This window comes from Culex quinquefasciatus, chromosome 2 (assembly GCF_015732765.1).
Source record: "Culex quinquefasciatus strain JHB chromosome 2, VPISU_Cqui_1.0_pri_paternal, whole genome shotgun sequence".
Lineage (NCBI taxonomy): Eukaryota > Metazoa > Arthropoda > Insecta > Diptera > Culicidae > Culex > Culex quinquefasciatus.
Genome location: NC_051862.1, coordinates 144,479,244 through 144,492,798, shown reverse-complemented (window position 1 = coordinate 144,492,798; position 13,555 = coordinate 144,479,244). Strand labels below are relative to the sequence as shown.

At 37.3% G+C, this 13,555-nt stretch overlaps 2 protein-coding genes across 2 annotated transcripts in view; both read right to left on the bottom strand.

Annotated features, from left to right (window-relative positions):
* The window catches only part of LOC6044117 (follicle-stimulating hormone receptor), a 322,877-nt gene that overhangs the window by 130,723 nt on the left and 178,599 nt on the right, over positions 1 to 13,555 (bottom strand). The window lies entirely within an intron of this gene.
* Positions 11,019 to 12,579, bottom strand: LOC119766660 (Usher syndrome type-1G protein homolog). Its single transcript, XM_038251811.1, has one exon. It carries the CDS (start codon positions 12,528 to 12,530, stop codon positions 11,508 to 11,510), a length of 1,023 nt encoding a protein of 340 aa, XP_038107739.1. The 5' UTR covers positions 12,531 to 12,579; the 3' UTR covers positions 11,019 to 11,507.

Genomic DNA, 13,555 nt, shown 5'->3' with positions numbered 1-13,555 from the left:
GCCAAAAGCCAAAATTTTGCTAAGTCCTGAAAATCTAATAAATTCTACCGAAAATCTTGTCGTGATACGGATCCCGTAAATTTTCTAAGTGCCGGAACGATTTTTGTAGGGGGTATATCAATAATTATTAAAAACCAACTTTCGAATTTCAAAATTTCAATGAAGACGTTTTGTTAGGGACATTATTTTAGGAACAAACTGATGTTTTTGTAAAAATTGGACGAAAATTTCCTGTAATTTCGACGATTTTTCCGAAATTTTACTGGCTAAAAGCCAAAATTTTGCTAAGTCCAAAAAATCAAATAAATTCTACCGAAAATCTTGTCGTGATACGGATCCCGTAAATTTTCTAAGTGCCGGAACGATTTTTGTAGGGGGTATATCAATAATTATTAAAAACCAACTTTCGAATTTCAAAATTTCAATGAAGACGTTTTGTTAGGGACATTATTTTAGGAACAAACTGATGTTTTTGTAAAAATCGGACAAAAATTTTCTGTAATTTCGTCGTTTTTTCCGAAATTTTGGTTCAAAGCAAAAATTAACATCAAAATAATTTATCATGTTTCCAAACTCCCGAAAATGTTCTAAGTCCCAAAAATGCTTTTCCTGTAAAAAGTAAAGAATTAAAAATATACGCAAAAATTTCAAAGTCCAGCATAAATAAAATCAAGCTTTAAAATATCAGCTCATGAAGATTATTCGAAGTGTCGGAAATTGAAAATTCTGTCAGTGACTGCAAATTTTGCTAAGTCCAGTATAAATTTGAAATAAAGTCAAAATAATCATTTCATGATGTTCGGGTTAAATTTTGGAAAAAATAAAATTTTCGAAATTTTTGCTAAGTCTAAAAAAACTACCACTAACAGCTCAATATCAACTGTAGATAATGCAGTATGATCATGGAATATACTTTCCATGATACGCAGTCGGTTTCAAAAGTCGTCATAACTCGAAGAGTTTACAGCAAGATGCGAATAAACAAGCCAAGATAGTTCGAAGTTATATCCACCAACTCACTTTCCGCCCGGGATATGGTACATTCTACATGACATTTCTTTGAAGGAAAATTAATTATCTCTCCAAATATGGGGGAATTTCTTCTTTTATTTTGACACTAAAGCCAAAACGTTGAAAAAAACTTGGGATTTTTTAAAAAAGGTGCCGAAGAATCGATCATCACAGTTTTTTTTAAGCATATTAAATCTACCATCAAAAACTCTGTTTCTTAAAGCCTTGAATTGTGTTTGATTTATGATTAAAGTTTGTCAAACATTAAACTTTTGAAGCTATATTTAAAAAATGGAATTTTCAGTACTAAAGAAATAGTCTAGCGTGACGTCATAATCTCACGTACCCCCCTCTCCCCCTTGTCACACTTTGTCACACTTGCGACAAACCCCCTCACCCCCTAGAGCGTAACGTACTTTATGGATGATGCCTTACTTGCCAGTTTGCTTGTTAATTACTACAATTAAGGCTTCATCCATAAAGTACGTCACGCAAAAATCAGCCAAAATTTACACCCCCCCCCCCTTCCCCCCTTTGTCACGCTTTTCTTATACACTCAAACCACGATGGTTTGACACCAACTGTTGTCAAACGAACGGGGTCACTTTTTAGTTTGACACCCCTTTTACACGGAGTTCACACATACTAAAAAACGTTTGCTTTGATAGTGTGCGTAAGCTCCGTGCAAAAAGTGACAGTTCGTCACTTTTTAGTTTGACTTTGACCAACCAACGGGGTACAAACTAAAAAAGTGTCAAACGAAAAAGTGACCAACCACCGGGGGTTGAGTGTACTTATAACATGCAATGTCACACTTGCTCAGACCCCCTCCCCCTAGAGCGTGACATACTTTATGGATGACGCCTAATGAGCGAAAATTATTAAAACCATTAATTACTTAGGAACTGTTTATTTGCATAAAAAAAATTCGTACAAAAAAGGAGCGGCCGTGGCTGACTGGTTACGGTGTTCGCTTTGTAAGCGAATGGTTCTGGGTACGATGCTCATCTGCTCCCAACGAGAAAGATTAGAACACAGAAATTAGAAATGATGAATATGAACGAAAAATCAAAGTCGCTCGAGGCGGGGTTCGATCCTCCGTCCATTGGGTTGGTAAGCAAAAATGCTAATCACTAGGCCATGACGACTTGGTGAACCTGGACTGGAATTAGGAATACTGTTACAGAGAGCGAATTGTGGCGCTATAACCACGGCAAATAGTGTCCAGGGCATTCGTGGAAATACAATGTCCCATCCCAGAGGGTCCCGGAGTACCAAACCTTCTTAGCATGGTGCTCCCAAAATCTCGGAGCGTATGGTAGTGTGTCCCCACGCTTCTTCCTCCCCTGTCGATTTAGAATTGTGTTGTTGTTCGAACACTTAGTGCTCAAACACAACCCAATTACGAGTCATCTCTGCGATACGGCTTTACGCAGTAGGCCTGGCCGCTTTAACGCTTGTGATGTCTCAATGCATTTCAATGCAATGGCGCACTACAAATGTTAATAAATGACAAGAAGAGTGCTAGGCGTCATCTAACCTAAGGTACTCTCCAGGATCCCTTCGAAAGATTGGCTGCGCTAGGGTCTGATTAGATTAGATTAGATTAGATAAAAAAAATTACGTACAAAAAAATTTAAATTCACCCCTGATGACGGTACATACTTAATTTTTTTCCATAAAAAAAATATGGTGCTGTACACGGATTGAAATCCTGAAAGCTAATCCAGTAACTGTATGTTTTCGAAGTGTTAAACATGCAAATGTTTCGAAAATAGTTATTTTTCCGAATTTGAACAACAACGTTGTTGTTTATGAAAAAATTACAGCGAAATCGAGAAAAATGTTGAGAATTTTGAAATCATTTCAGCGTTTAAGAACTCAAAACATAGAGTTACCGGATTGGCTAACAGGATTTCCATCCGTATAAATTGCTGTTTCATAAAAATTCAAACTTTTTTTTAAATTTGCCTACACCTGAAAGTTGTTAATGAACCAGAAAAATGCATTTCAAATCGTTTTATTTTAACAATCCTGAAGTTGTTGAAAAACATATTGATTTCTGAGCTAGATAGATATAGATAGAGATAAAAAATTTCATTTAATATATTTTCTGAATCAATTGATCATAACAGTATGTCAGCACTTTTGATTTTTTCTTCTAAATATAAAAATATTAGAATGATCTCACGATTTTCTTATTCCCTTCTCAATTAACAAGATGGACCTCATTGTTTAAAATTCATGTAGCTAACTAGAGCGCAAAAAAATCAATATAAAATATGTATGTTTATTACAAAAAACAGTTTAATTGTTTTTTTTTCTGAAGAGCCCTGATTATAAACTACAACTTTTCCGAAGACAACAAATAGCAATTAGAAAAAAATACACTGAAATGAAAAATCAGCCCAATTGTTTTGCAATCATAGGTTTTCTTTTTTTTTTTTTTTTGGCAGGGTGATCCAGCCGCACATCGTTGATGTCGAAACCTCTAAACTGGGCCCTCGTCCTGTCACGTCCGTCAGTAGTCTTGTCGTACATTACAACTAGAATCAGATCTGCCAATGAATTAGTACTCTTCGACCAAATAAACACTGACGCTGTATGGATCTGACTCTAGAATAAATGCACAGTTGTGTGTTATTCACAAGTCCAAAATGTTCAATTATTCATATGAGTCCAAATTTTCATTTACGGATAACTACCTAACTTGAATTGAATACAAGATTTAAAGCAAGCTATCCGAAAGCTACTCTTATCTCAAATCCCCGACATTTCAATTAATAGCCAAAAAAACGTTTCTTGTAAAACCTGTCTGGCTTCTTTAAAAAAAAAGCAAAAAAAAATGAATAACAGTTCATATTTACAAGTCGTGGATTGAAATAGAGACGACCATTTGATCGTCAGAATTCCAGTAGATCCTCGATTCGCAACAATGGTCGATACAATCATAATCCGACAACCGTTAGTTCAACAATTCAACGAACTTAGTCCGATATCATTTCACTATTGATTGATCGAGACTCTACGAAAATTTTGACAAATCATAATGGTTACTTAAATGAAAATCATCGATTCTGATAAAATTACTAAATTCACTGTTACTAATGTTGTCCCTAAATAACTAAAGGCAAAGTATTAAAAGTTGATATTTATAGTTAAAATCCTAAATTCTACAAAAACTAAATTTTTAAAAACCCGCATCCTAACCTGACACCCACATTAAGATAGGGAAAAATCACACATGTAGCGGTTCATTGTACATATGTGATATTTCCACTATCGGAGAATCTCCTAGTCTCGATGACAGCTTACCAGTCATCGATTAAGCCCTGAGACTGCGTCAAAGTGGGTTCTCGTAGCATGAAGTGGTGTCCATGTGTAAAAATGGAAACTTCAGCAATATACTGAACACTTCGATTTTAATTCCACATCGAATTAAATCATACTCTTTGCCAAACAAGCATCAAACCAATGACACTCATCATGACAAAGCCCAGGGTGTTTTGCAATCATAGTTTTTCAAAATAAAAATTGTTCTCAGTTGATATGACATCTACTTTCATAAAAAAATTTTTTTGCTCTCTAATTTCACAAGCCAATTTTGAAGGAGGGGGGGGGGGAATAAACCATGAAAAGTATTTGCAAAAAAACTGATTAATAAAAAATCATGTCATTTATGAAAAAAATTAAGCTGCAATGTTGGTCGTTTTTTATTCTTATTTGTTTCATAATTTTGTAGGGTTATTTCTATTGTTACAATTTAGATTAGAGAAAAGTAGACATAAAAGGATAAATATTTGAATGGTAAGATTATATTCAACACGAAGAATCATAAATTTGCAAAATAATTTCAAAAGTGATTACTTGCCTTTAAATTTACTCTAAAACTCAATCGTGTGTTTTTTTTAAGTTTTTTTTCGGAAAACTAATTTAGAATTGAATGAAGGTATAGGCTGGCTATTTGGCAAAAGCATGACTAAAATTGATCCCCATGAAAAGTCTACATGAATTAACAAAAACAACAATATCATACAATAACAATATCATGCTCAGAAACATTGACATTGCTAGTTTAAAGTAAATCATTTCCTTCTAAGTGACATAACATCTATTTCCTTTGAAATGGTGTCCTACAAGTTCACACTGGCAGTTGCTCAGTCCCAAATCCAGAGCGCATCATCACAATCCAGCACAAATCGCATCGCGAGGGGAGATGAAGCACTGACGATAATGTTGATGCCGTGTTCCCGTTGAATCCGTTGGCCACCGTCGTTGGTTGCCAGCACTGGATATTTATTATTACCACCGTGTCGCTACATTCATAAAGATTACATTTTATTATGTTCGTATTTTCTCCAGAGACGTCGTCCGTTTGGTCCGTTGCCAGCCCTCCCTCGGATGGCTTCTTTTTCCTCCTCCTACACCTCTCTTCCTCTGGCAAAAGGGAAATGCATTTCTCCCGCCCAACATCTGAAGGACCATTTCGATCCGGAACCGGGCGGTGAAATCAACCGGTAGATCCGCGCGTTGCCACCACTACGAGGACAATTTGCTCGATGACCGCGCTCCCAATATTATAAATATTTTTTTATGTGCATAATAATTGCGCCAAGTGCATCGTAAAAATAAATATATTGCAAATGTTCACCGTCTGGAGCGAAAAAAGTGGAATTTCGCGCAGAAAAAAATATCGCAACATCGTTCTTATTAATTTCTTGTGAATTTTTTATCTGCTCATTCACACTCAACCACTTTTCAGTTCGCAGCAGTGTTGCCAGCAGCACGCGGTGATGTGGGAGTGCTCCCAGAGTGTTGCACTTTGACTGCAGCGGCTCACCTCATTTGCGGCTCGTGAAATTTTCGGGCGCGTTTTAATTTTTTGCTCCTCCAAATGAGTGCGAAATGATTTGCGTGAGTGATATTTGGCACGAGGAGTTTGGAGATTTACTGGCGCATTAAAAACGAATTGCTTGATAGAATTATTGGCTCATTTGTCACGTTGGATGCCTGCCAGCAACGGCAGAGCAGTTCATATTTTGCCACTAATTAGACAATGGAAAGATGTTGTTGTGAGCTTGCTGCGCACAGTCTAGACTGTTTGGAATTTACTGATTTTGAAAACTCTCCAGAGGGTGATCTTTATGTTGCCCCTCCCCTCCCCTCGGCCCGAAGGTCAAAAGATTTTTTTTTCATGTTTTGAAAATCAGTGATTGCAAAACAACTGGACTGCTGAAAATACATTATTTTTTAACTTTTTCCAAATTTTACAAAAGTTGAAACCATGGCTTTTGAATTCTTTTTTATTTTTTTATTATTCTTGAATCAGAAACCACAAATATTCAATCGTATATTAACTATTTAGAATATATTGGTTGACGTGTATTATTCTTTTTTTTAGCAAATCGGTTACTTGACTATTTACAAACTTTTCTATGATTTGAAACAGTTTCTACAACTTTGCTCAAGACGATAAAAATATTGCGATATAGTGACTTTGTCCAAACCGGGAATTCCCGCTTCCTTGGATTTTTATAATTTGTTCCGGGAATTCCCGGAACTGAAAAAAAATATGATCTAGAAATTCAGATTTGGTTGTGAAAATAGATGACAAGTTTACTTGGTAATCGATAATAATTTTAAGTATTAAAATTTGTAATCGGCATTTATCAGCATTAAGTTGGCTTATAAGGAATAATTGCTAAAAAAATAGTTTACAGATCCGCATAATGGCTAGCGCTTTAACACATAAACTCTCAAGCTTGAGAGAAAGGGGGAATTTGTATGGAAATTCCCCCTTTTTCTCAAGCTTGGGAGTTTAGGTGTTAAATATTTTGTTTTCTATTTTATATATTTTTACATTTACGATTTTAAATTTGAAATAAAAAATCACATCTAGAGTTTTTTAAAGGTCCTATAAGCTAAGCTATTAAGTGTTTCATATATATATAGGGCCTTTTCAAAAAAAAACTAAATATAAAATTTATTTTCATCAAACACCAGAATCTTGGGCAAATAAGGACATATGTAACGAATTAAGACAGCTACACAGAAAATAATAATGTAAATTTGGAAGCTTTAATTTTGGAAGGTGGAATATTACCTCTTTTATGATGTAATTTTACCTCAATTTAGACTGAAAAAGTGACATTACAACAGAAAAGTGGTAAAATTACACATTTCCAGAGGTAAAATTACACCTTTTTCTGACATAAAAGATGTACCCCTTCCCAGATGTAATATTACCATGATTTTTTTTCTGTGTATTTAACCGTTTTTTTTTGCATAATGTTTTGAATGACTTCTGTCAAAACAGGATCAGAACAAGACAATAAGTCCACCGATTTCCAAATTTATTGCTCTGATATCTCCTGTACCTATAGGTTGACGGTTTGGTTCATGTTATTTCAAAATCAGATGTAATTTTATGTCTTATTTGACGCTCCAGTTATGTGCATCGAAAAGACAGAAAATTACACGATTTTTTCGAAGTGTGTATTCTGACTGTAATCATGATTGCCCCCAGATCGCGGTAGTAACTTATAGATAATTTGTAACACATGTTTTATATTTTATTTATAATCTGAAATATGACATTAACTGTTACAATTTTATCTGTTGCACTTCTTGTTTTTTAAACATTTTCAAAGATTTTTTTCCAGCTTTTCTAGTCTTAAACTTTTTTTATGTGAATCACATTGGATAGAAAAAAAACTGTAGTTATTTAAAATCCAAAGCACGACAAAGGACGAAAAAATCAATTTTCAATTTCTGTTAAGGTATCTAAACACAAAAAAAAATTCAGAATGTTACATCATTTATGATGTAACACTTCTTGATCTTTAGCTTAAAAATATATCAAATATAATAAAAACATAGATTTGATGACTGTTTCCAAAATTGATTTCGGGATCCCGGGTTTCCGAAAATATTTTTCCCGTTTTCCGTGAGATACAAAACCCGGGAAAATTGGGCACCTTGGTTAAAAAAAATCTCTCTTGACTAAAAAAATGCATTACAATGTTATATTTGTAATTTTCTCTATTTCTAGAGGGAAAGATGCACAGAAAAAAAATAATTTTGGAATGTTGAAAAATGATAGGTTGAATATTACCTCTTTTTTGAGTAATATAACATAAAAAATGTGTTAAAATGTGAACCTGATAAATATTCATCAAAAACTGATGAAAATTCATCATTTTCTGAGGTAAAATTAATCATTTTTTTTACACAAAATCTGTCACCATTTTCTGATGAATATTACCATAATTTTTTCTGTGTGTACTCATTCCCGGATTTTATATCATAATGGTGTTTTACTGTCTATATTGAGCCAGGTGCACACGAGAATGATATTTGAGAGGGGCGTAAGTTATTCAAATATTATCTCGATATTTTGATTATTCTGTACCTCGAAGCCGTTACTTCTTTTGGTACAAAGCGGTAAGAGAGAAATCTGTAGGAAATTTGACGAGCTTTCTGAAGAAAATACACTGCAACATAAAAAACACTATTTTTATGGGTTTAAAGGATATTATCATCGCATTATTATTCACGGTAAGAAATGTGTTGATTAAGGAAGTTGATTATTACCATTGAATAATATAATTTTACATAAAAGTTTGACTAAAAAAGTGACATTTTACCAGAAAAGTATAATTACACACTTTTAGAAGTAAAATTACACATTTTTTTTGACATAAATGATGTACCTCTTCTCAGATGTAATATTACCATGACTTTTTACTATGGGGCAAACTAACGGGAAAAATTACCAAAAACCTAAGCTTAACCTCATTTCTTTCCACAATAATTTTTCAAACCTTTGTATCTACAAAAGGTTTCAAAAGGTTCATTAAATATTTTTTCTATGGTTCAAGAAGGTACATAACATGCTTAAATTTTTCGTGATACTTTTTTTTCAACAGATAACTTCATTCTTTGACCACTTTTTTATACAACGTAAAAAAAACGAAACTATTGGCACTACGCCCCCCGGGGCATGGCCTTCCTCTAACGTGGGATTTCTGCTCCAGCGCCTCTGACGAGACAGGAGAAACCGGGACCGACGTTTTACTTCACCATCCGATAGAAGCTCAGTGGATAAGGCGGGAATCGAACCCGCGTCTCATAGCATCATCGGGATCGGCAGCCGAAGCCGCTACCCCTGCGCCACGAGACCCACCTATACAACGTATCGGCTTCGAAAAAATACAATATCCAAATAACAAGATATAAAAATAATTATATAGCTTACTCTGGTTAAAAAGGTAAACAACATTGGTTCATACGAGCTATGGGTACAAGTAGGTAATTAAAAAAACCTGTTTTACGCTGGAATTGCAAAACTTTAAAAAAAATCCGTCATTGTTCGTCTCGTTACAACAATGCTTATTAATCAAGTCATTTTCATAATTCACTTTAAAAAAAGAAAATCATAAGCATGATTAATTTACCCATCAAAACAACTCTGTGTTTTTCTACATTCCGATTATTACATCACTTTCTTCTTCCCCGTTCATTCATTGAAACTTATTCATCACTCGGAGCGCTCATTCATCGCAAGTATCCCATCAGGCAAATAGTGCTAGTAAAAGGCTTACCCAAGAAATATATATCCCCATTTATTGACAACTCAATTTGCGAGCGCCCCTAAGACCGTCTCCCTCGAAATGTGCCGAATCCATCCGCCCATCATTCATCCAAAATGGATGGGAGAATAACCCAGAAAATCGGCTCGAATTCGGAGAAAAGAGAAGAAAAACCATCACAAATAACAATAAACTACATCAAGCACGTCGCGACGCCTCACCAAGAAAATAGTATAGAGGGGGAGGGGGCGGTTGCGGGTCACAAACGTCACGAAGTAGTGCGGCTAAGGTTTATTTCGGTCTCGTGGTTATTGGAGCACGAAAAGTGGTTTGGTTTGGTTCTACGGTTGACACGTTTCCGTTCTGGTAGGAGAGGGGGTTGTATGGAGATGTAGAGCACGGCGCTCCACAGTACTTGTTGAGGTACGTTCTTCTTGGTTGTCAACTTCCGCTTCTGTATTCAAACCGTTAAATTGTGTAACTTTTGGCTCTCCAATATTTTAGTAACAGTGATTAAGTTTGGTAAAAATATAACTTATGCATTTAGATTAACAAAATTTGTTACGTAGTTCCAAGATCACTCCGCAAACTCACAGTTTGCGTACACAGAGTACACACTCTGCGGAAGTGATCTTTGTTTGGCATGACATCTGCTCGTTTCAATCCGTCCCCCATGGAGAGCAGGCGGAAGCTTTTGTGCTTTGCTTATCGCTTCCCGGGGAAATGTTGGCGTTACCAAAATTTGGCATCCCTCCCACCACAAGATAAACCGCGCCATGAGGGGCACGTGATGAGTGACAACCACGAGCGTGATACTGTGAATTTTTTGGTCAGTTTTTGTCACAGTGTGGTTGAAGAAATGGGGTAAAAATTACTTGAAAGTTAATTTTGACATGCCCATTCAAAATAACTTACAAATTAAAAATTACTTTTCAGACAGATTCTATCAATTTTATAAAACATCTTATCTTCTTGGTATCTATCGTTTCGAAAATATCGTTTTTTTGGATCGTATATGACCTACCAGGCCTGATAAGTCCATCCAAAAAGTGGTACAGAGAGATCATAATAATGTGAAAGGGATTCAGGGACATTACTGAATAAGAACCATGTAAAAATTCTTGGTGAAATCGTGTGGTCACGGTGGTACGGTTGGAGTCACCCTTAAGACCCTTAAGATTCAGAACATACCAAAAGTGGTCCAGATTGTTCACAGGTATGCCAAAGGATGCCACTGAATATTAACGATTATCGGAATCGTGGTAGACTTCAAGATCTGTATTCCAAACCCAACAAAAAATGCAACTTTTAACTATTTCTTGTTACTACTCGCAAAACGAAATTGCTGATATCAAATTTGTAGCTCAACACAGCTCAGAAATTTAGATCCTGAAAAGGTAAAAAAACACGTACACATTTACTAGCTAGTATGATTCTTTATTATGGACTCCAATAAATATACCTGGTAAATAAACATTGAATTAAATAACAAGGTTTAACAGATTTTCTAAATACAACATAGTATAAATACGGTCGTACAACCAAATTTAAAATCTGGCCCAACGACCCCATCAAATTCCAGGCCATGCGGGGAGCCACTAACCCCGCGTCGTCACACGTAGCGCTTTGTTAACCCGGAAAATCCACCGGACTCCGGATGATGAAGCCTTTCTGTTGCCACTCGCGATGGCACCCCAAAGCAGGAAACTTTCTCGTCCATTCTCTGCTCCGGCCCACAATTTATGCGTGGGCTTTTTCAATTTTCCTCCAAAATCAAACCCAAAAGCGACTCGTCCTCCGCCAAACCCGGATGAGCAGAACGGGGGTGTGACATCCAGAACTCCGGCACGGGGGCCAAAAAAGCGAGAGATAAATGATTTTATGATGTTTGAAGGAAGCTTTCTTTTACGGTCCGTCCCACTTTTGGGTGGACTTGTACTCTTCGAGGGCGACGCATAGCTTCCGATGGGGTCCAAGTGGCAGTGCCAACGCTGCCTTGATGTCATGCTCAGTCATCGTCATCAGCTGGCTTAAATTCAGCAGTCCTTTATCCTGTAGCTGCCGGTGGATCCGCTGCAGGTCGTACAGCTCAAGGAACGCCCGCAGAGCCGATTCGACGGGGTCCTCTTCTGGAAGTGGAGTTGGTTGTGGGGCGTGGACGGGTTGCGGTCGCGTTTCAAGGCTGTTGACAATGGTTTGGTTGATTGATTGCTCCTTGATTAGTTCCGAAAATACCAAGTAGGAGCGGGCCGTGCTCTTGCTGGTGCTCGCCGACAGACCGTTGCTCTTGTGAACCAGTAATCCTAATAGATGGGAGTTTTCCCGTTGAACATCCGTCACGTCCGGACACTTTTCATCACTGGATCCTTCCTCGCCACTGTTCAGATCTTCCGTCCTCTCAACACCTTCCCGTTCCCCATACTCGTTCGATTCCTGCCTTCTAAAGCCGATATTCCCCTCCTGAACCACATCCTTCATCTTTTCGTACCGTTCACCAGCCAGCTTCTTCAGCTTCAGCACACGCTTCGGATTCCTGCCCTCCAAAACCTTCACCATCCGCTCCAAAAACTCCACCACCTCATCCCACTCTCCGATCCGCGCCAACTCACAGGCCGTCCTCTGTCCCCCGTCCAACCCGTACAGATTAGCACCCTTCGCCACCAGCACCTTAACGCACTCCAAGTGACCCCTAGCGGCGGCCAGATGCAGTGCCGAGTTCCCAAAGCCATCCACCGCACACATCTTGGCCTTCCGCTTCAACAGTACCCGAACGGCTTCCACGTGACCCTCGCCGGCAGCACACAGCAACGGGGTCAACCCGGACTCATCTTGAGCGTTCACCTCCCAGCGGTTAGCTTCCTTCAGGATCCGCACGGTTCCTTCCCGGGCGGCCTTGTGGTACCGCTTGGCTTTCGTAATGATCCGCATCGCTTCCCGAACTGCACCGAACTGAAACAGCTGGTTCTGGTCACGCAGTCAGCCACGGGCCCGGGACCAATCGATATACATCCGCTTGATAAGAAGCGAGCAGAGCGGTGGGGCGTGCTGGACACTTGAGTTTGGCCAATAAACCGTATCAGACGGCGTGATAAGATAATCATTGCTCTAGAGCTGCAATAAAGGGAAAATTCACGGCTAGATTGGCTGGCCTGATGAGTCGGTGTTTACGCTGTGGTGCAGGTAAATGTTTGTTACGTTGAGGAGGTACAATTCATCGAATCGAGATAAGCAAATTAAGGGAAAGCGGACAATTTCTTTGTATAATTTAATATTCTTCAAAAGATTACAAATATCATTGTGATGTTTCGTGAAAACGTTTTTAATTATTGACCTTGAATAACCAAAACTAGAACAAAAACAAACACGTTTGGTTTGAATTTGATTGCATGAGTCCCAAGTTGCAATGAACAATGCAAAAAGTAGGCGCCCATGTCAAAGTGTCAAACTGCAACTGACTAAATTTCCCTTATGGCCTATCTACAATCACTTAGCTTAGAATAGTTAAGTAAAGTAAAACTTAGAAAATGTACACAACTTACGGCCGTCATCCACAATCAACTTAGAAAATTTGCTGGGCTGATATACGTTGCTATGCAGTTGTTTGTTTACCTTTGCACGGCATGTTTTCTAGAACAACCATATCAGGAAAAAATAGTCATCGCTACTTTCAAATGTGTCTTATAGGAAATTTTCTCAGCTTTCCAATGCTTCTAAGAGCGAAATGTTTCATCGAGAAATTGCTGAGATATCTTCATTTTAAGTTTTTGATTTAAAATCCTCCATCATTTATTAAAAACTTTTTAAAAACAGTTTGGGAAACTTGTTAAATGATGTGTTTTATGTGTCATTTTTTCATCAAAATGTGCAAAATAAGACAAGAAACAAATTTGTAGAAGGTTGCAAATCGATAAACATTTTGAAAATTATATTTTAACTGAGTTTTGAATTTGTAA

Coding starts and splice junctions, on each gene's coding strand:
- LOC119766660 (XM_038251811.1), bottom strand. CDS start 12,530: ATGCGGATCATTACGAAAGCCAAGCGGTACCACAAGGCCGCCCGGGAA.